This window comes from Trichomycterus rosablanca, chromosome 18 (genome assembly GCF_030014385.1).
Source record: "Trichomycterus rosablanca isolate fTriRos1 chromosome 18, fTriRos1.hap1, whole genome shotgun sequence".
Taxonomy (NCBI): domain Eukaryota; kingdom Metazoa; phylum Chordata; class Actinopteri; order Siluriformes; family Trichomycteridae; genus Trichomycterus; species Trichomycterus rosablanca.
This window is the reverse complement of record NC_086005.1, coordinates 21,600,284-21,623,421: the sequence shown is the minus strand read 5'-3', so window position 1 is coordinate 21,623,421 and position 23,138 is coordinate 21,600,284. Positions and strand designations below refer to the sequence as shown.

Below are 23,138 nucleotides of genomic sequence, written 5' to 3'. Positions count from 1 at the left end.
TCCATATTTTATTGAATTTACCGCAGACAGAGTTCATAAGTCTAGCTTGATTATATTCGGTTGGTTACTGGACTTTATCAGCATGTCCTGTCCGATAGAAATGACTGAGCTGTATGACAACGCGTTACTGGGGATTCTGCAGCATGTTGGAAACATACAGAATTTTCTACAGATCTATTTCGGGTTTTTATACAGAAAAACTGATTTTTATCGACTGTTGGACAGTCCTAATGATCGGATGGGTTTCCCACCTGGAGTAGCAGAAAAGATGGTCCATAAGGTAGATCTAACAATATAACTAAACACATCAGTCAGGTCTTGTGCTTTGTTTATTTATTACCTGTGATAAAGTCATCAGATTGTCCACAATTTGCTTTTAAAGTGCTTTTAGAACAATACTACTACTAACATAACAAAAATAAACATTTAACTATTATTATTTATGTTGTTTAATATACTTCTAGTAAATTTCTACATTACTTGTTTACTTACTATATATAACCTATTAACTTAAATATATACCTTCCAATTTCTTCCAGATTACTTATATAATGTCTGTTGACCTTGTGCCTAAAATCTGAACCACTAATATAATTATAAAACTATATATTTTATTATTCTTACACCGATGAGGCATAATATTATGACCACCTCCTTGTGTCTACAGTACACACACTGTCCATTTTATCAGCTCCACTTACCATATAGAAGCACTTTGTAGTTCTACAATTACTGACTGTACTCCATCTGTTTTCTCTACGTACTTTTTAGCCTGCTTTCACCCTGTTTTTCAATGGTCAGGACCCCCACAGGACCACTACAGAGCAGGTACTATTTGGGTGGTCGATCATTCTCAGCACTGCAGTGACACTGACATGGTGGTGGTGTGTTAGTGTGTGTTGTGCTGGTATGAGTGGATCAGACACAGCAGTGCTGCTGGACTGAGAATAGTCCACCAACCAAAAATATCCAGCCAATAGCGTCCTGTGACCACTGATGAAGGTCTAGAAGATGACCAACTCAAACAGCAGCAATAGATGAGTGATCGTCTCTGACTTTACATCTACAAGGTGGACCAACTAGGTAGGCGTGTCTAATAGTGTGGACAGTGAGTGGACACGGTATTTAAAAACTCCAGCAGCATTGCTGTGTCTGATCCACTCATACCAGCACAACACACACTAACACACCACCACCATGTCAGTGTCACTGCAGTGCTGAGAATGATCCACCACCCAAATAATACCTGCTCTGTAGTGGTCTTGGGAGAGTCCTGACCATTGAAGGACAGCATGACGGGGCTAACAAAGCATGCAGAGAAAGAGATGGACTGCAGTCAGTAATTGTAGAGCTACAAAGTGCTTCTATATGGTAAGTGGAGCTGATAAAATGGATAATGTGAGTAGAAACATTACATTTTGGTTATTACATTACGTGGTAGCCAGTGGTTAAGGCACTGGATTAGTGATCTGAAAGCCTCATCACCACCAAGTTGCCACTGTTGGGCCCTTGAGCAAGGCCATCTGCCATAAATGTATATGTATTGACTATCTTTAATAACTTTAAGAACACTTATTAAATGTCAGAATTCTGTATTATCCTCATGAATCTACATTTCCCTCTTTCTCCAGACTTTTAGGCTGTTTGAGAAGCTGGCAGCACAGGACAGAGAGAGGATGCAAAAGCTGGCCCAAGAAACCAAAGCTCCACCTGCAGTAGAAGAAGTTGAAGTAGAATCACAGGCAGAAAAAGCCGCTCCTTCTGAAAATGAGCAGGTACCCATGTGCGCTGAAGCCTCGTCTACGGATCAGTCCATACCTGCCAGCACAGAGTCTGTGCAGGGAAGTGAAATGAACGAGCCGCCTGCAGAGAGTGAACAGCCCACAACAGCACCTGCAGCTGCAGAATCTGCAACGTCAGCCACTCCAGATTCTTCTACAGCTGCCTCGTAAGTGTTGAAGTGGAACCGTCATGTTTTGTTATTTTTAGCTGTGCAAAATATGGTCTAATGCGTCTGATGCCAAAGCTTTCAAGAAGTTAGTTTGACACCAAAGCTATTTCTGAGGGGGAAAAGAAGAAAAGTTGATTTCACTTAAAATTTCAAATTTATTTGTATTGCGCTTTTTACAATAGACATTGTCTTAAAGCAACTTTACAGAATCCAGGACCAACAGACCAAAAAGCTCTGTTGAGCAAGCCGAGGGCAACAGTGGCAAGGAAAAACTCCCTTAAAAATACAGGAAGAAACCTTGAGAGGAACCAGACTCAGCAGGGAACCCCATCCTTCTTGGGTGGCCTTGAGGATAATTTGAATAAATAGGATTTACACAAATCATACATACACAAAATTAAATTCAACTAAAAGTTATACCTTTGGAGTTCTTCTTTATTTGTCTGTGATGAAGTCCGTAGTGAGTTCTTGACATTTTTGGTGCAAACAAGCCAGGTTTCCGTCACATCTAGCAGGAGCAGCATTGTTGGCTCAGCAGTCTCTACGTGCAGTCTTTACTTGATCAGTTGATCCTTCTGAGACGTCTGATCACGAGAATGTGTTGGACAATTGAAGCAAAAAAACAGGCCTAGCTAAATCACATGTTACAAGCTTATTCTAATATTCATTTTAGTGGGATAGAACATTCTATAATGTCTGCAGACTGGCTGCAGCTGGTAACTCTTCTGTGCTATTTAGGACTGTCTCAATTAAATAGTGCTTTGTACATCCTTTTATGCAGGGAGAAAATGTGTCTAAACGTTTACATTCGGGGGTTTTCAACCTTTTTGGACATGCACCCCCACCCCCCACTTGGTTTACATGTAATCCAACAACCATCAGGTCTGCTGTCCACAGTCAAATGAGCTGGACCACAATTTTGAAAGAACAAACCATGCTCGTGGTGGACCAAAAAGTACAATGACATAATGGTGGTGTTAGTGTGTGTTGTGCTGGTATGAGTGGATCAGACACAGCAGCGCTGCTGGAGTCGGTCCACCTTGTAGATGTAAAGTCAGAGACGATCGCTCATCTATTGCTGCTGTTTGAGTTGGTCATCTTCTAGACCTTCATCAGTAGTCATAGGATGCTGCCCACAGGTTGCTGTTGGCTGGATGTGACTGAGGTGGCAGTGAGTCTTATCCACTCATACCAGCACAACACACACTAACACACCACCACCATGTCAGTGTCACTGCAGTGCTGAGAATGATCCATTACTCAAATAATACATCCCTACAAACAGATCACTCAGTCATCTTAGAGCTCTTAGCCACAGAGAAAGAGCTTAGAAAACGTGGAGTTTACGTCACATATTGTTGGATCCCTAGCCACTGCAATATCCAGGGCAACGAAAAAGCAGACAACCTGGCAAAGAAAGCTGCAGAAAAACAGATTACCTGGTGCTATGTCCCACCCACTGATGCCCTTTACACAATCCGTTCACTTTGCAAAAACACATGGCAAGAGGAATGGAATCGCAACACAGCCAACAAACTTTATGAAATCAAGCCACAACTTGACAGAACCCCTACCCATTATCCAATTAAAAGAAACGACCGAACGGTTTTAACAAGATGCCGTATAGGACATTCAGCCTTGACGCACAGACACCTTCTCTTGGGGGAAGATGCGCCAAACTGCCAGTACTGTGGATCACAGTTATCAATAAAACATATCCTGACAGAATGCCAAGCCATCGACAATAGCAGAAAAACATATTACAAAGACACTAATATGAAAGATCTTTTCCAACACAATAATCCACAAAAAATACTTAATTTCTTGAATTATCTAAAAATAAAAAACCAAATATAGTACATCAATTTTGATTTAACCTAAACTTGGTTTTTGAACCCACATATAATGCCATGTACATAGCCAAATTGAGCTGGAATGGCAATAAACAAAAACAAACAAACAAACAAAACTCAAATAATACCTTCTCTGTAGTGGTCCTGGAAGTTTTCAACCGTTTTTGGACATGCACCCCCCCGGTTTACATTTAATCCAACAACCATCAGGTCTGCTGTCCACAGTCAAATGAGCTTGACCAAGAAAGAAAGAACAAACCAAGCTCGTGGTGGAACAAAAAGTATTTCTTCCAAGCATTTAGTCACTAAAAAAGACAGCCGGGGCGCTCGGGTGGCACAGTGATCTTACATGCTGGCACATCACTGCGGAATGTCCAAACTTGTGAGTTCTGGGCTGTCTTATAAACACAATTGGCCATGCTTGAGGAAGGGAAGGTTGGATGCGGTTGGAAGGTTAAATATTTAGAACATGGAGCTTAGTGTTGCTCTCGGTATGTGATACAGGTTTTGGGGGACCCCAACACTGGCAGGTGATAAGAAGCGACTACGACTGGACGTGTGTTGGAGGAGGCGTGTGGTCATTCAAATCTCTTTGATCAGATCAGGGGTTGTCCAAGCAACAGTGCATTTACAAAAATTCAAGAAAAAAAGAGACCCGCTGCAGAAATCACTGAAATTCCAAGATTATTATGTAAACTTCACTTATAATGTGGAATATTATTCTGACTTACTCTGTCATAAAATATCATTCTCTTGCAATTCCAGCAGCCAGACCAGTTTCCAGACAAACCCAGACAGCTACAACGGTGCTGTCCGGGAAAGCTACAGCTGGTCGCAGGACTACACAGATGTGGAAGTTCGAGTTTTTGTCCCACCTGGCATAGTCAAGGGCAGACAGGTATCCCCCCACTTTGTGGCCATACCAGCCTCCACTTCTGTTCACTTTACCAGTATTAAAACATGGTGCACAGTCATGCTAAAACAGAAAAGATTTTTGCCACACAATTAGGAAGTATACACCGACCAGCCATAACATTAAAACCACCTCCTTGTTTCTACACTCACTGATCATTTTATCAGCTCCACTGACCATATAGAAGCACTTTGTAGTTCTACAATTACTGACTGTAGTCCATCTGTTTCTCTGCATGCTTTGTTAGCCCCCTTTCATGCTGTTCTTCAATGGTCAGGACTCTCACAGGACCACCACAGAGCAGGTATTATTTAGGTGGTGGATCATTCTCAGCACTGCAGTGACACTGACATGGTGGTGGTGTGTTAGTGTGTGTTGTGCTGGTATGACTGGATCAGACACAGCAGTGCTGCTGGAGTTTTTAAATACGGTGTCCACTCACTGTCCACTCTATTAGACACTCCTACCTACTTGGTCCACTTTGTAGATGTAAAGTCAGAGACGATCGCTCATCTATTGCTGATGTTGGAGTTGGTCATCTTCTAGACCTTCATCACATCACACAGGACGCTGACAGTGAGGTGTTTAAAAACTCCATCAGCGCTGCTGTGTCTTGTCCACTCATACCAGCACAACACACACTAACACACCACCACCATGTCAGTGTCACTGCAGTGCTGAGAATGACCCACCACCTAAATAATACCTGCTCTGTAGTGGTCCTGGGAGAGTCCTGACCATTGAAGAACAGCATGAAAGGGGGAGAACAAAGCATGCAGAGAAACAGATGTACTACAGTCAGTAATTGTAGAACTACAAAGTGCTTCTGTATGGTAAGTGGGGCTGATAAAATGGACAGTGTGTGTAGAAAACAGGAGGTGGTTTTAATGTTATGGCTTATCTGTGTATATGATGATTTGGCTAAAAATAGCACATGGTTCTCATGTAAATCAATAGTATAACTGCAGAGCTGCCACCTAGACCGCACACATTCATTTCACTTAAGATTCATTTACTGGATGGATTTTGGAGTAGGCCACCAGTTACAGATGTTCAGTGTCCTTGTATATGAGTAATGCATTTCAAATAGAATCAATTATTACGAGGTTATTCATACACAAATTTATATGCTAATGACCAGCTGTGCAGAAAACCCTTTTCAATTTTTTGTAATTAATTCCAATTTGCTTGAGCTCAATTAGCTACTCATCAATCTATTAGTCTGATCAGCTGATATCATTCAGAAAAGAGACTCGTTATGCATCAGTACCGGTTTGGATTCTCTTTGTGTGTGCAGGTGTCTGTCAGTCTTCAGTCTGGAAGTGTACGGGTAGCGGTGAAGGAGGGAGCGTCTGAAAGAGTCCTGATGGAAGGCGAGTTCAAGCACAAAATCAACTCTGAGAATTCCTTGTGGAGTCTGGAACCGGGCAGTTGTGTACTGGTAAGAAGTATACTCTTGTACAGAACATGTGCAATATAGGGCCAAAAATATGTGGACATCCTTTCTAGTTATTGTTCATTTTATCAGCTCCACTTACCATATAGAAGCACGTTGTAGTTCTGCAATTACTGACTGTAGCCCATCTCTTTCTCTGCATGCTTTGTTAGCCCTTTTTCATACTGTTCTTCAATGGTCAGGACTCTCCCAGGACCACTGCAGAGTAGGTGTTATATGGGTGGTGGATCATTCTCAGCACTGCAGTGACACTGATATGGTGGTGGTGTGTTAGTGTGTGTTGTGCTGGTATGAGTGGATCAGACACAGCAGCGCTGCTGGAGTTTTTAAACACCTCACTGTCACTGATGGACTGTGAATAGTCCACCAAACAAAAATATCCAGCCAACAGCGCCCCGTGGGCAGCATCCTGTGACCACTAATAAAGGTCTAGAAGATGACCAACTCAAACAGCAGCAATAGATGAGCGATCGTGTCTGACTTTACATCTACAAGGTGGACCAACTAGGTAGGAGTGTCTAATAGAATGGACAGTGCGTGTACACGGTATTTAAAAACTCCAGCAGCGCTGCTTTGTCTGATCCACTCATACCAGCACAACACACACTAACACATCACCACCATGTCAGTGTCACTGCAGTGCTGAGAATGATCCACCACCTAAATATTACCTGCTCTGTGGGGGTCCTGTGGGGGTCCTGACCATTGAAGAACAGGGTGAAAGCAGGTTAAAAAGTATGTAGAGAAACAGATGGACTACAGTCAGTAATTGTAGAACTACAAAGTGCTTCTATATGGTAAGTGGAGCTGATAAAATGGACATTGGTGTATCTATTAGGATTTTAACGTCATGTTTTACACTTTGGTTACATTCAAGACAGGACAGGTAATTACTCGTTACACAAGATTCATCAGTTCAAGTTTAATGTCAAACACAGTCATGGACATCACTTGCATGTCTTTGGACTGTGGGGGGGAAACCGGAGCACACGTAGGAAATCCACACAGACACGGGGAGAACGTGCAAACGCCACACAGAAAGGACTCGGACCGCCCCACCTGGGGATCGAGCCACCGATCCGCTTTCAGGTGTTTTAGCTACAAATTTGAAATGAATTCAAATGAAGTGAGTAATTGAATGTTTGGGTAAGGGTGTCCTGGGATAGACTGATGCCTTATCCAGGACGTGTTTCCATCCAGTGTCCTCTCACCACGACACTGATCTTAATAAAGCAGTTAATGAAGGGATAATTAATGCGGGACTCCAGATGTTTTAAAAGGGTTTTTGAAATTCTTCATTTAAATTAAATATTAGTTTTCTAGGTCACCATAAGTGTCCAGAATGGTTATCGGAATTAAGAGAGCTAAAAAATAATCTTCAGGTTCACTTCCTGCAGCTAGAGCTTTCTTACAGCTGTTTAATGCAGTTAAACGATTGATTTTTTTTTTGTCATCCTTTTTCAGCTCTCTCTCAATAAAACCGGGGAAATGTGGTGGAGCGCCGTGCTAAAAGGAGAGCAGGAAATCGACGTGAACCAGATCAACCGTGAACGCACCATGGCCACTGTGGATGAGGAGGAACACGCGGTGCTGGATCGACTTACCTTTGACTATCATCGGAAACTGCAAGGAAAGCCTCAGAGCCATGAGATGGTAACGTTACAGACACTTCAGGCTCCGCATTCCCAACCTGTAGTACATGTACCTCCAGGGGTGCATCAGGGGACATCAGGTTGTGTAGGGGGAAATCAATTTGGAACATTCTTAGTTCTTTGTGCCAAATAATCCTTAAGTTGTTGGAATTATATAACATTCCAACGAAGCTTCTAAACTCCTCGAAGCTTCTAAACTCCTGAGATTGTAAACTCCTCGGTTCGAAACTGGCTGGGTTCCATCTGGCGGGCATAATTGGCAGTGCCTGCAGCAGATACTAATTGGCCACCGTATCTGCAGGGCGAGAGCTGGGCTATGTGTGGGTGGGTGGGTCTTCATACGCTGTGTAAGGACCCTGATTGGCAGAAGAGACGCCTGTGCAGGATGCATGGGTGAGAAGAGGAGGGCTGTACACGTGTCGGCAGAGGCGTGTACAGCGACGTGCTCTCCTCGGATGCAATCGGGTATCTCTCAGCAGCAGACGGCAAATTGAGTGCGCTAAATCGGGAGCAAAATGGGGAGAAAATGCATAAAAAAAAGACCTATACACTCCCCACACCCTGAACTGTTAAGACAAGCGAGGCTGGTCCATGGATCCACGCTGCTTATCCCAGAATCTGACCTTATATTTGCATATTGCAGCAGAAATTCACATTTATTGGGTTACGCAACATTTTTCCAGGCTTCTACTTTTTACTTTCTGTGCACCTGTGCCCACTGTAGCCACAGAGTCTCTGAGGGAACAAGAATGTAGAAAAATGTAATAACCACTGTTGTTGACCATCAGAGCTAGGGCTGGGCGGTATATCGAAAAATATCGATATATTCAATATTACTTTTTACACAATGTTGAAAATGACCATTCTCTCTTTCACGCATGAGCACGTGCACGCACACACATGCGCACACACATACACCACGTGGGCCCACCATTATCAGTGTGTGCCGCTATACTATTTTTCCCCACATTCATTAAGCTCCTTCAGGTCTACCGCATTAATAACTATTAAGTCTGGCAACTATGGAGAAAAATGAACTAAGTGGCGAAGATGTAATACCAAAAAAGATGGCGCATGGTTTGGTAGTCTAGAAACGTAGTCTGCTCAACAGAGTATAGTAGAGCAGTAAATATTCTGGGAACATAAAGGAAAACATTTACAAAAAAGTAGATTATATCCCTAATGGAACAACACACGGATATAGATTTGGTCTCAATTTGAAGAAGAGAAGCTCAGGTAAGCAGCGGTTATGATTTTATGTTGCTATGTGGTTGATCTGGGTCGCGGTGCTGCTGTTTACCGTGCGCTTTTATTTTGCATGATAGCAAAGCATTACCAAATATTTTTCTTACTTTATCTGGATTTTTTTGTCAAATGGATAGCAGAAATATGATTGTGAGATTCTGCTGGTTAGTTGTAATAATACAAAATATAAACACTCCGAATACGGGCAGTGGTCTGCCATTGTACTTTGTTAAGTTTACATTATATCGGATTGTATATCCACTTTTTAGTCATAGATTTCTTTACCTTGCTGACAGTTTGTTCTTTCTTTTTTTAATATACATGTTAGAAAGTCCATGACATGCTGAAGAAGGGCTGGGATGCTGAGGGATCACCATTTAAAGGCCAGCAGTTTGACCCATCCGTGTTTGACATACCGCCGAGCGCTGTCCAGTTCTAAACTTGGGTCGAGGCTGGTCGGCGAACCAACTGTCTACATCATAAACACTGGAGCACTGACAGCTGTTTGCAACATGATGAACAACACAACAGCACTGCAAAAGCTTTCCTACATTTAAATTCGTAATATGTTGATAATTTCCTTGAATTTTTAGGGTTCAGTCATGCCCGATTATTTCGAAATTTTTATACCATGATTGTGCAAATGGTAGAATTTGCAATATCACTGTATGAAGTATGGCTGGGGACGTAAGAGATAAATGTAACCATCAGTATGTGGTAAAGCTCTGTAAGAATTCACAGCCAGACAAGTGCGTCGTGCATATAGCAGAATGAACTAGAGTACACAGGGGAATTGATTATATCCAAGTTGGGACAGTGCAAAAAAGGGGGCAGGAAACTAATCAGCCATAACATTAAAACCACCTCCTTGTTTCTACACTCACTGTTTATTTTATCAGCTCCACTTACCATATAGAAGCACTTTGTAGTTCTACAATCATTGACTGTAGTCCATCTGTTTCTCTGCATGCTTTGTTATCCCCCTATCATGCTGTTTTTCAATGGTCAGGACCCCCACAGGACCACCACAGAGTAGGTATTATTTGGGTGGTGGATCATTCTCAGCACTGCAGTGACATGGTGGTGGTGTGTTAGTGTGTGTTGTGCTGGTATGAGTGGATAAGACACAGCAATGCTGTTGGAGTTTTTAAACACCTCAGTGTCACTGCTGGACTGAGAATAGTCCACCAACCAACAGCGTCCTGTGACCACTGATGAAGGACTAGAAGATGACCAACTCAACACAGCGGCAATAGATGAGCGATCGTCTCTGACTTTACATCTACAAGGTGGACCAACTAGGTAGGAGTGTCTAATAGAGTGGACAGTGAGTGGACACGGTATTTAAAAACTCCAGCAGCACTGCTGTGTCTGATTCACTAATACCAGCACAACACACACTAACACACCACCACCATGTCACTGTCATGTCAGTGCTGAGAATGATCCACCACCTAAATAATACCTGATCTTCTGTATGGTAAGTGGAGCTGATAAAATGAACAGTGTGTGTAGAAACCAGGAGGTGGTTTTAATGTTATGGCTGATCAATATAAAAATACGTTTTACATGTATTGTACAGTTCTGGACATGTGTTCTTGTGCCATGTTGAGTATTTTGTGACGCTTCGGAAGTTGCTTATTAGTGATACTCATATTCAAGTCGTATTTCTGCTTCACAACTTTTTTTGATTGTTTTTATGCCTGAGTTAAATAAAGTGAATAACAAAACCAATTTTCAAAATTTGTATTTTTTTAATTGTATTTTAACTCCATATGGTGCTAACCTCGTGGTGGGCCCGGTTTCCCTGGAATCACTGGGCAAAATGCAGTGACACACCCCAGAAAGAACGCGAATTCATCACGGGGCCTCAGTCAGCTACCTTTCTCAGACATAGTTGGTTACATCTGTATGTAGACACCCAACGGGCCGAGAGCACCACTGGGGATTTAAACCCAGTGGTAGTGGGTTTGTGTAATTTATTGCCTCAACAGTCATGCGACAATTATTTGAACATATTACAACAAAGTAATAAAGAGGTCGTAATAAAACATGTTTTTATTCATTTTAGTGACTTCTTTAAACTCATCAGGGTTGTAGGAATTCACCCTGATCAGGGGCACCACACTCACCTATTCACATACAATAAGGGGCAATATTGAGTGACCAGGAATGCTTCAAAAAGGTGGAAGAAAGCTTGAATACCTAAAGGACAAACAAAATGAACACAAGGAAAACATGTCCTCGCAGAATATGACCCAAGCCGAGCCGCTCAGGTGGCGCAGAGGTAAAAACACACGCTGGAACCAGAGCTGGGATCTCGAATACATCGTATCGAACCTCAGCTCTGCCTGCCGTCTAAGGCTGAGCGGCCACATGAACAACGATTGGCCTGTTGTTCAGATATGGGCGGGACTAAGCCGGATGGGGTCTCTCTCCCATGACTGGTGCAATTACGACCTCTGCTGGCTGATTGATGGCACCTGCACAGAGATGAGAAAAGAGTGCTCTCAGGGTGTGTCTCTCCGTACACAACGCTGAGTTGCACTGCACTCATCAATGTGCAGGTGATAAAATGCATACGGCATGCTGCCCACGTGTCGGAGGAGCAGGGATCGGCATTGGTGGAGAGGAAGCGTGATGCAATGGGGCAATTGGATGCACTAAAAGGGAGAAAAAAGGGAGAAAATGAATAGCCTGCACCCCTGCTGGGCCAATAATAGTGTCGTGCAAGCAATAGGGGTCACCAAAGAGCATAAGAGTATTGAATGTATTTAATTTGTAAGCAGTAGCTATGGCTTAAATAATAGAACTCAGTAATTAGGAGGGATGTTCACATACTTCAGTTAAAAGGAAAAAGATTAGGGGGGTAAATACTTTTTTTCAATTCACTGTATTTCTACTGGTTTAGGTCTTTACATACAATAAATGTTTTCGTTATTATTAATGTACCATTGGGTCAGTGTAGTTGCCAGTTCCCACCTACTCACTGGTCTTCCGATCACATGACAGGTACAAATGTAGGAGGGTGTAAATTAGCATGTGCTTTCTTTAAGCCAAACTCACTCAGCCATTCATTCACACTTACTTACACCTTGGACCTTAGACAGGCTAGTACACCTACTGAAATCTTTCTGGTGTTGGAGAAAACTGGAACGCCTATGAAATCCTACATGGACATGGAAAAAACAAACAAAAAAAAGTCTCAGACTACACCTGGAGATGAGGCTCGAACCTGTTTCCTGAATGATGTGTAGAACCAGTTATTATTACTCCACCATGCTGCCCATAAATTCACACAAATTAAGCAAAGTAAATCTTACATGTGCAGTATAGAGGATTGTACTCCATTTTATTAACACTTTATCCTGACCAGAGTTTGGTCACAATTTTGGGTGCAATCCTATCCACCAGTCCATCGCAGGGCAGACACACACACACCCATTCACCTACAGGGCAATTCAGTGTCTCCAATTAACCTGACTGCATGTTTTTGGACTGTGGGAGGACACCGGAGCTCCCGGAGGAAACCCACGCAAACACGAGGAGAACATGCAAACTCTGCCTGGGGATCGAACCCAGGACCTTCTTGCTGTGAGGCAACAGTGCTACCCACCGAGCCACCATGCCACCCAACAGCTAAATCTTCGAAAATAAACTAATTTTAGGATTTCTTTATCAATTTATTTGGTTTAACTGAAAAGAAAGTACACATTTTTGTGAAATGGACCCTACCAATTTCTTTGCACAAAAGTTAGATTTCCTTAAATCTTACTTATTCAATAAGATTGATATTTCAAGTGGATTTGAGCTACTCATTATAAGCTTGTTTAATCTGATAGATTTGCAGCCACACACAAAATAAAAGAAGAAATTTACATTCTCGGCATTTAGCCGACGTTTTTATCCAAAGCAACTTACAGTCTAAGCAATCGAGGGTTAAGGGCCTTGCTCAAGGGCCTATCAGTGACAACCTGGCAATGGTGGGGTTTGAACGAGCAACCTTCTGCTTACTAGTCCAGTACCCTAATCCACTAGGCTACAGCTGCCAAAGTGGTTTGCTACATTTATGATTTGTAACGAAAAATGTTGAATCAAAATGAGTCGAATCTGAATCTAAATAGAAAAAGGAAGCATCATCACTGCTGGTCCTATATAAGACTATACCGCTACCGTATATTAACCCTCGATCCCAGTGTCTTTGTTTTCATTCCCTTGCTTCTTGGAAAGAATGAGCTAGAAATCAAGGTATCAAGAAATGAAAACAATTAGTGGGTAGCACTGGCAGCTCACAGCAAGAAGGTCATGGGTTTCCTCCGGGTGCTCCGGTTTCCTCCCACAGTCCAAAGACATGCAAGTGAGGTGAATTGTAGATACAAAATTGTCCATGACTGTGTTTAACATTAAACTTGTGAACTGAAGGGTCTTGTGTAATCAGTGGCTACCGTTTCGGTCATAGATATGGTCAAGGTGTGTACGTTTGTTTGCTTGTTACTCATTACACAAGGTTCATCGGTTCACAAGGTTATATTGAACACAGTCATGGACAATTTAGTATCTCCAATTCACCTCACTTGCATGTCTTTGGACTGTGGGAGGAAACCGGAGCACCCGGAGGAAACCCACGCGGACACGGGGAGAACATGCAAACTCCACACACAGAAAGGACTCGGACTGATCCCAGGACCTTCTTGCTGTGAGGCGACAGTGCTACCCACTTAGCCACCGTGCCGCCCAGGTGTGTAAGAACACGACGTTCAAATCCTAATCAATAAATAACAGCGTTAGTGCGCCCTCTAAAGGCGAAGCTTAGTCCTGCAGCGCAGCGGAAAACGAGTGAACTGCAGTCGCTCAGTCAGTCTCGCGTTCAGTGAGTGAGCGGTGTGGAAGCATCCAGGCTCACTCACTCATTCACTCCTCACTTTACCTGTCCGATCTCAAGTACAAATCTCCTTTACTGCAGAAATAACTCATACAGCATTGCTGTGCACACGCAGTTCGCTCAGTGCGGTAACACACAGGAATAAGAGCTCGGATCTATCAGCCAGAGAGAGAAGCCCAACAGGACAGAGAGACATGGCAACTACAACCTGTACACGCTTTACTGATGAATACCAGCTGTATGAAGAACTCGGAAAGTAAGAGGACTTATGCATGCTGTACTTACAGCTTTATTGCTTATAATGCATGTTATTATATATAGAAACAGGAAGATTAAACTTCTAATAAGGAAAATGTTCTATTTTCTTTAAAGTTGTTGCACTTTTGTACTGATTGTGTGTAATTCTCTATGTTTGTGTGAAACTCTATACTGTGGGCACACTGACAGCCGCCCACACTAGTATTAGGAGCTGTACATAATATGGATGAGAAAGGCACGCCTGGTCCCTATTATTTTTATTTATTTATGGTTATAATATTTCCTTGTATTGTGTTTGAAATTATTTCACGTGTCAGTGACACAAATGTTACTTTATTTTATCTCTCCGCGGACTTTGCGTCGGGGCGGTAGTTATGGATGTGCGGTGTTCAACGAACCGACTCTTTGAATCGATTCGTTTGAGTGAACGTTAGGATTCGAGTCGAGTACATAAGTGATAAATAAGTCATAATAACTAAAAATAAAGAAATTGTACTATTTAATTAACCCAGCAGCAATAGCTATATACATGTCTCATCTTTCCCTTTCTTAATGTGCACAATTTTAATTGAACAAAATGTAGAAATTATTTTAAAAAGAGCTGGGGGTGCTGGGATGCTTCCAGGCTTGACTCAGCTACCCCCCGACTGTCCATTTTATCAGCTCCACTTACCATATAGAAGCACTTTGTAGTTCTACAATTACTGACTGTAGTCCATCTGTTTCTCTGCATGCTTTGTTAGCCCCCTTTCACCCTGTTCTTCAATGGTCAGGACTCTCCCAGGACCACCACAGAGCAGGTATTATTTGGGTGGTGGATCATTCTCAGCACTGCAGTGACACTCACACTGTGGTGGTGTGTTAGTGTGTGTTGTGCTGGTATGAGTGGATCAGACACAGCAATGCTGCTGGAGTTTTTAAACACCTCACTGTCCCTGTAAAATATATCCTGTGACCACTGATGAAGGTCTAGAAGATGACCAACTCAAACAGCAGCAATAGATGAGCGATCGTCTCTGACTTTACATCTACAAGGTGGACCAACTAGGTAAGAGTGTCTAATAGAGTGGACAGTGAGTGGACACGGTATTTAAAAACTCCAGTAGGGCTGCTGTATATTTACACACACACACACAGACTAATAAGAGCAGTTAGTAGTAATAGCCTAGCAGGTAAGGTATTGGACTAGTAATTGAAAGGTCACTGGTTTAAGCCCCACCACTGCCAGGTTGCCACTGTTGGGCCCCTGAGCAAGGCCCTTAACCCTCAATTGCTTAGACTGTAAACTGTCACAGCACTGTAAGTCGCTTTGGATAAAAGCGTCTGCTAAATACCGAAAATGTAAATGTAAATGCTGTGTCTGATCCACTAATACCAGCACAACACACACTAACACACCACCACCATGTCAGTGTCACCGCAGTGCTGAGAATGATCCACCACCTAATTAATACCTGCCCTTTGAAGGTCCTGTGGGGGTCTTGACCATTGAAGAACAGGCTAATCAGGCTAAAAAAGTATGTAGAGAAACAGATGGACTACAGTCAGTAATTGTAGAACTTCAAAGTGCTTCTATATGGTAAGTGGAGCTGATAATATGGACAGTGAGTGTAGAAACAACTGAATGGATGTTCAGACTTTTACTCATACTACAAAATCTATTATTCTTGTTTTAGGTTCATTCATTTAAAAGTTACTCTGCATAATAATACGTGTAACAGTTTTACCCTCTCCTGGTTGCTAAGCACACGGTCTCCATGTTTCTTGTTTACACGGCATGCCCCCTCTGTCACTGCCCCTTCCCTCTGATTTGTCCTTTGGATAATTTTCTTCAGCTGTTCCCCATGTGTCAATGATTAATCTGTGCATATAATACCCCTTGTGTTCTGTTCCCTCGGTTGGACATTATCGATTGCTATACGTTGTTTTTTGCTCTTGATCCTTCCTGTTCTAGATGTCTGATGTTCATGTGTTTATTTAGTGTCTTATCCTTGTTTCCATTTTCTCTGTCTCTCTTCTGACCTCCAGTTGTGTTGTAAAATCTTCTAGAGTTCGTTCTTTTGTTCTTGCGTAGTTATATATTTTTTTTCCTCCCACTTTAGCGCATCCAATTTCTGCCCGTCAATCATCCTCTCGCTAATGCTGGTCCCTGCTCCTGATTGGGGAGGACGAGGCTGCTCCACGCCCCCTCCGACACGTGCACAGCAATCGAACGTCTTATCACCTACACCTGATGAGTGCAGTGCAGTACAGCGCTGTGTACGGAGAGCCACACCCTCTACCACACTCCTTTCCCATCTCCGTGCAGGCGCCACCAACCAGCCAGCAGAGGTCGTAATCGCACTAGTCTGAGAGAGAGAGTCCCCATCCGGCTTAGTCCCGCCCCCATCTGAACAACAGGCCAATCGTTGTTCATGTAGCCGCTCAGCCTCAGCCGGAAGGCAGAGCCGATGTATTCAAGATCTCAGCTCTGGTGAACAGTGTGTGTTTTACCGCTGTGCCACCTGAGCGGTGCGTAGTTATCTTAGTGTAGGGATTAGCGTTTCATTTGCAGAGTTTAGCAGATGCAGCATTTAGCATTGACTTACAGTTATGACTTAATACAATTCGAGCAATTGAGGGTTAAGGGTCTTGCTCAGGGGCCCAACAGTGGCAACTTGGCGGTAACCTTCTGATTACTAGTGTGGTACCTTAACCACTCAGCTATCACTGCTCTTCTAGATTAGCTTAGCTTAGTTTAGAAACCTGTTCCTGTCGCTCAGGTGGCGCAGCGGTAAAAACACACACTGTTCACCAGAGCTGAGATCTCAAATACATTGTATCGAATCTCGGCTCGGCCTGTTTGATGAGGCTGAGCTGCCACATGAACAACGAATGGCCTGTTTTTCAGATGGGGGCGGGATTAAGCCGGATGGGGACTCTCTCTCAGACTAGTGCGATTACGACCTCTGCTGACTGGTTGGTGGCGCCTGCACGGAGATGGGAAAGGAGTGCGGTAGAGGGTGTGTCTCTCCATACACAGCGCTGTACTGCACTGCACTCATCAGGTGTAGGTGATAAGATGTTCGGAGGGGGCGTGGAGCAGCCTCATCCTCCCCAATCAGGAGCACGGATCAGCATTAGTGCGAGGATGATTGACGGGTAGATATTGGATGTGCTAAAGTGGGAGAAATGGGGGGGGGGGGGAGCTTTGCAAAGTGACCTTCCTGCAAAGCCCCTCGCCCCCACTTAAATGGGTAAGAACGGTGCCCTCCACCCCCTTCTGCTGCACTCCTCCACCAGCTCTATGTATTTGCCTCTCTTCCTTTCGTTGGCCTCCTCCATCCGTTCACCAGTATGACCACCTGCTTTAACATATCCGAAACCAGCACAATGTCTGGCCTAAGAGTGGTTTTGAAGATGTTCTCTGGGAATTTAGGTTGCTTCCCCAGGTCCACCCTCAGTTGCCAGTCATGTGCTGCGCCTAGGAGGCCTGCTTGAGTTCTCGGCTCGGCATAATTTAGCTTGTTACACATATGTAGTGTTAGGGTTCCATGTTCATTGTGCATTCCTGTTGTGGTCAGTGTTTGTTTTTACCTTGTTTCCCTGTTCATTTTTATAGTGTTTTTGTCTTGTCTCTTTGTTAATAGTGTATTGTAGTTGTTCATAGTTTTTTTTAGTCTTGTTCTATACTGTTAAAGAATGATCTTCATTTTTCAGACTGTGTATACTTGTGTTCATTGTTTTTTTTTTTTTCCTTTTTCTCGCCCTTTTGCGCATCCAATAGTTCAATTTGCATGGTGCTTCCTCTCTGTCTATGCCGAACCCTGCCCTGACCGGGGAGATCGAAGCTAACCCAAATCCGCTCCGAAACATGAGCAGCAGCCGGATGCATTTTTGCCACCCACACATTTATGAGTTTGGCGCCACCTAGCGTTGCATGCGGAGAGACACTTCCTCATCTCTTGTGCAGGCGCCTCTAATCAGCCGGCAGAGGTCGTAATCGCATTCTGACAGAGAGAGACCCACATCCGGTTCTTTGTCCCACCCCCCAACTGAGCAGCCGGCCAATCGTTGCTCATACAGCCACTCAGCTTCGAACCGGTGAAGCAGAGCTGGATTCGATACCAGGTACTCAGAATCCAGCTCTGGTTGCAGCGTGTCTTTTTACCGCTGCGCCACCTGAGCGGCATGTTCATGGTTTTAGGACCATGGTAGCCTAGTGGGTAGAGCTTTGGGCTATCAGTTGAAAGATTGAGAGTTCGAATCTCAGCTCTGGGCCCATAACCCTCTCGGCTCCAGGAGAGCTGTACGATGGCTGACCCTAGGTTAAGGTGAAAGTGGTCATAAATTCGATTTATGCCAGATTTGTCCATATTTAATTAGATAATACAAGCATGAGCTAAAACAAACAGCAGGTTCATGCTTGGAAAAGCAGGATATGCTGTTTGGCTCTGTGTGGACAACCACTGCTGACCTCTTAAAGTGTACTGTATTTTCAATTATTGTGCAGTCTTGGCAGAAAGTGAAGTGTACAAGCTTCCCTCCGAGGCATTTTGTGCCAGTCAAAGCAGAACCAGATTTAATGCCTTTGACACTCCAGGACTGACTGGTCTTTTTCCAGACGCTCTTTCTTCCATCCTCTGACAAGCAGACTGCACTAATTCGGTCCATTTTCTCCTCAGAGACGGACTGGTGTGGCTTGTGTGCTAAGCAAGGTCTTTTTTCTATCAAACCATTTGAGCAAACAAGAGGATTTAGGGTCTGGACATTGTCTCTGCTGCTGTCTCTACACTGTACCCTGGACCTTCACCATATTTTAATGTAAAAGCTGATGAGGCAGAAAATCAAGTGTGTTGGGGTTGCAGATACACTATATTGCCAAAAGTATTCGGTCGTCTGCCTTCACACGCATATGAACTTGAGTGACGTCCCATTCTTAATCCATGGGGCTTAATATGATGTCGGCCCACCCTTTGCAGCTATAACAGCTTCAACTCTTCTGGGAAGGCTTTCCACAAGGTTTAGGAGTGTGTTTATGGGAATCTTTGACCATTCTTCCAGAAGAGCATTTGTGAGGTCTCCGCTCTAATTCATCCCAAAGGTGTTCTATCGGGTTGAGGTCAGGACTCTGTGCAGGCCAGTCAAGTTCTTCCACACCAAATTCGCTCATCCATGTCTTTATGGACCTTGCTTTGTGTACTGGTGCCCAGTCATGTTGAAACAGGAAGGGGCCATCCCCAAACTGTTCCCACAAAGTTGGGAGCATGAAATTGTCCAAAATCTCTTGGTATGCTGAAGCATTAAGAGTTCCTTTCACTGGAACTAAGGGGCCGAGCCCGACTCCTGAAAAACAACCCCACACCATAATCCCCCCCTCCACCAAACATTACACTTGGCACAACGCAGTCAGACAAGTACCGTTCTCCTGGCAACCGCCAAACCCAGAATCGTCCATCGGATCACCAGACAGAGAAGCAAGGTTCGTCACTCCAGAGAACACGTCTCCACTGCTCTAGAGTCCAGTGGTGGCATGCTTTACACCACTGCGTCCGACGCTTTGCATTGTGCTTGGTGATGTAAGGCTTGGATGCAGCTGCTTGGCCATGGAAACCCATTCCATGAAGCTCTACACACTGTTCTCGAGCTAATCTGAAGGCCACATGAAGTTTGGAGGTCTGTAGCGATTGACTCTGCAGAAAGTTGGCGACCTCTGCGCACTATGCGCCTCAGCATCCGCTGACCCTGTTCTGTAATTTTACGTGGCCTACCTCTTCGTGGCTGAGTTGCTGTCTCTCCCAATCGCTTCCACTTTGTTATAATACCACTGACAGTTGACTGTCGAATAATTAGTAGAGGATATTTTATGATTGGACTTGTTGCACAGGTGGCATCATATCACTGTACAACACTGGAATTCACTGAGCTCCTGAGAGCGAACCATTCTTTCACTAATGTCTGTAGAAGCGTCTGCATGCCTGGGTGCTTGGTTTTTTACACCTATGGCCATGGAAGTGATTGGAACACCTAAATTCAATGATTTGGATGGGTGATTGAATACTTTTGGCAATATAGTGTATGTTGAGCCCTTAAAAACAGATCCCTGGGCCAAAAAGTTAAGAACCCCTGTCCGCAAACCCTATAAAGGACTGTTCATTTTTAATTCACAAATAATGTCTGCCTTGCATTTTTGCTGACATTAAAATAAATTCTCAAATCACACGTTCAAAGCCACAGGTACAAATGTAATGTGGACACCTGACCTATTCATCATTTATTTGTGTTAGTGACCCTGGATAGAACAGCCCCTTCTGTCCTCCAACTATCTCAAGTGGTTTGTTTAACTGAGTTCACTAGTTTCACTAGACCAGTCCTGATTTAGAGGGCAAACTCAGAGAGTCTTGTGGGTCTTGGATTTAGTCTTAGATTACTGGGCTGCCCACTGATCCCTGGAGTGTCAGCGGAGACGCTCAAGAAGTCCAGCACGCTTTGTATAATGGCAGAAAGGTGCTCTAAAATTAGCCATCAGGATGACATCAGACGTTACTGATGATACCCCCGCAGGGTTTGTTGCACCAGCTGTTCTGAAAATATCTGAAAAAACTGCTTACATTCTGAAAAACCTGATAAAGCTTGATATATAGCAGCTCGATTTATATTTAAATCCTGGTAGTTAAAGGTCAGTCACATTTAGCTATTTTTAATATAAGAAAAACCTGTGATGCAAAAGCTTTGACGCAAAAAGTTGGGACAGCATGGAAAATGCAAGTAATAAAATACACAGTTTCTTACATTTACTTTGACTTTTATTTGATTGCAGACAGGATGAACCTGAGATATTTCATGTTTTATCTAGTCAACTTCATTTCATTTATTAATAAACATCCATTCCTTCATTATAGGTCTGCAACACATTCCAAAAAAAGTTGGGACAGTAAAGCATTTACCACTGTAATGTTGCCTTTCTTTTTCACCACACTTAAAAGACGTTTTGGCACCGATGATACCAAGTGATTTAGTGTTTCAGCTTTTATTTCGTCCCATTCTTCCTGCAAACACGTCTTAAGATGTGCAACAGTACGGGGTCGTTGTTGTTGTATTTTTCCTTTCAAAATTCTCCACACATTCTTTATTGGGGACAGGTCAGGACTGCAGGCAGGCCAGTCCAGTACCCGTACCCTCTTCTTCTGCGGCCATGCCTTTGTAATGTGTGCAGCATGTGGTTTTGCATCGTCTTGTTGAAAAATGCATGGACGTCCCTGGAAAAGATGACGTCTTGAAGGCAGCATATGTTTCTCTAAGATCTCAGTGTACTTTTCTGCAATAATGCTGCCATCACAGAAGTGTAAATGACCTTTGCCAAGGGCACTGACAAAGCCAAAAAGGACCTGGAATGCTGATTCATCTGACCACAATATGTTTCCATTGTGTGATGGTCCATCCTAGATGCCTCTGAGCCCAGAGAAGTCGACGCCACTTCTGGACGTGGTTAACATAAGGCTTCTTTTTTGCACAGTAAAGTTTTAAGTGGCATTTGTGCATGTAACTCTGTATTGTAGTGCTTGACAAAGGTTTGATCAAGTAATTCCTTGCTCATGTGGTTATATCAGCTATTGTTGAGTGGCGGTTCTTCAAGCAGCAGTTAAGTAAATTATCACAAACCCATAATAACAACAACAAATCTGCTTTACAATAAATTGCTTGATTGTACTTCCATTTATGGTCTTCTCATATTGGATTTAGAGCTTGCTATGTTAGCACATTAATTCAATTACCAGAGAAGATATTTGTAGCTTGATAAATGTCAGACTGATTAAACCAGAGGCAAATGAGTTCAGTGTTTCTCAGAGAACAACCTTTTTATAGCATTTGATTTAAAGGTTGCAGCCACACAAATCATAAACTCATAGTAAGTGTTCAGAATGAACATGTTAACAAGGGTTGTCTTTCATTGTTGATCTTTTTTCTTTCCAGGGGCGCTTTTTCAGTTGTTCGACGTTGTGTCAAGCTGTGCACAGGCCAAGAATACGCTGCCAAAATCATCAACACCAAAAAGCTCTCAGCTAGAGGTAAGTGAACTGTGTTCAGCTATAAAGATCAGGGGGTCTGCATAACTTCTGTTAGACAAGACAAGAATATACACCAATCAGCCATAACATAAAAGCACCTCCTTGGTTCTACACTCACTGTCCATTTCCAATTGTAGTTCTACAATTACTGACTGTAGTCCATCTGTTTCTCTACATACTTTTTTAGCCTGCTTTCACCCTGTTCTTTAATGGTCAGGACCCCCACAGGACCACTACAGAGTAGGTATTATTTGGGTGGTGGATCATTCTCAGCAGTGACACTGACATGGTGGTGGTGTGTTAGTGTGTGTTGTGCTGGTATGAGTAGTCACTGTCACTGCTGGACTGAGAATAGTCCACCAATCAAAACTATCCAGCCAACAGCACCCCATAGGCATTGTCCTGTGACCACTGATGAAGGTCTAAAAGATGACCAACTCAAACAGCAGCAATAGATGAGTGATCGTCTCTGACTTTACATCTACAAGGTGGACCAAGTAGGTAGGAGTGTCTAATAGAGTGGACAATGAGTGGACACGGTATTTAAAAACTCCAGCAGCGCTGCTGTGTCTTATCCACTCATACCAGCACAACACACACTAACACACCACCACCATGTCATTTTCACTGCAGTGCTGAGAATGATCCACCACCTAAATAATACCTGCTCTGTGGTGGTCCTGTAGGGGTCTAAAAAAGTATGTAGAGAAACAGATGGACTACAGTCAGTAATTGTAGAACTACAAAGTGCTTCTATATGGTAAGTGAAGCTGATAAAATGGACAGTGTGTGTAGAAATCAGGAGGTGGTTTTAATGTTACGGAGCCTATCCCAGCTTTTCAATAGGTGCAAGGCACACAGTAACACCCTGGACAGGGCG

The 23,138-nt window shown here is 43.3% G+C and overlaps 2 protein-coding genes across 7 annotated transcripts in view; both read left to right on the top strand.

Moving 5' to 3' along the window:
* nudcd3 (NudC domain containing 3) lies at positions 1 to 10,804 on the top strand. Its single transcript, XM_063013753.1, has 6 exons — positions 1 to 280; positions 1,632 to 1,948; positions 4,570 to 4,702; positions 6,015 to 6,158; positions 7,638 to 7,826; positions 9,399 to 10,804. The coding sequence occupies exons 1-6, from the start codon at positions 83 to 85 to the stop codon at positions 9,507 to 9,509; spliced, it is 1,092 nt and encodes a 363-aa protein (XP_062869823.1). The 5' UTR covers positions 1 to 82; the 3' UTR covers positions 9,510 to 10,804.
* A 3,158-nt stretch (positions 10,805 to 13,962) lies between these two features.
* Positions 13,963 to 23,138, top strand: part of LOC134332965 (calcium/calmodulin-dependent protein kinase type II subunit beta) — a 71,567-nt gene continuing 62,391 nt past the window's right edge. For all 6 annotated transcript variants that reach the window (XM_063014824.1, XM_063014823.1, XM_063014821.1 and 3 more), the window contains exons 1-2: positions 13,963 to 14,208; positions 22,164 to 22,258. In XM_063014824.1, the coding sequence (XP_062870894.1) occupies positions 14,147 to 14,208; positions 22,164 to 22,258 (157 nt within the window). In that variant the 5' untranslated portion in view covers positions 13,963 to 14,146. The remainder of the gene's footprint in view (positions 14,209 to 22,163; positions 22,259 to 23,138) is intronic.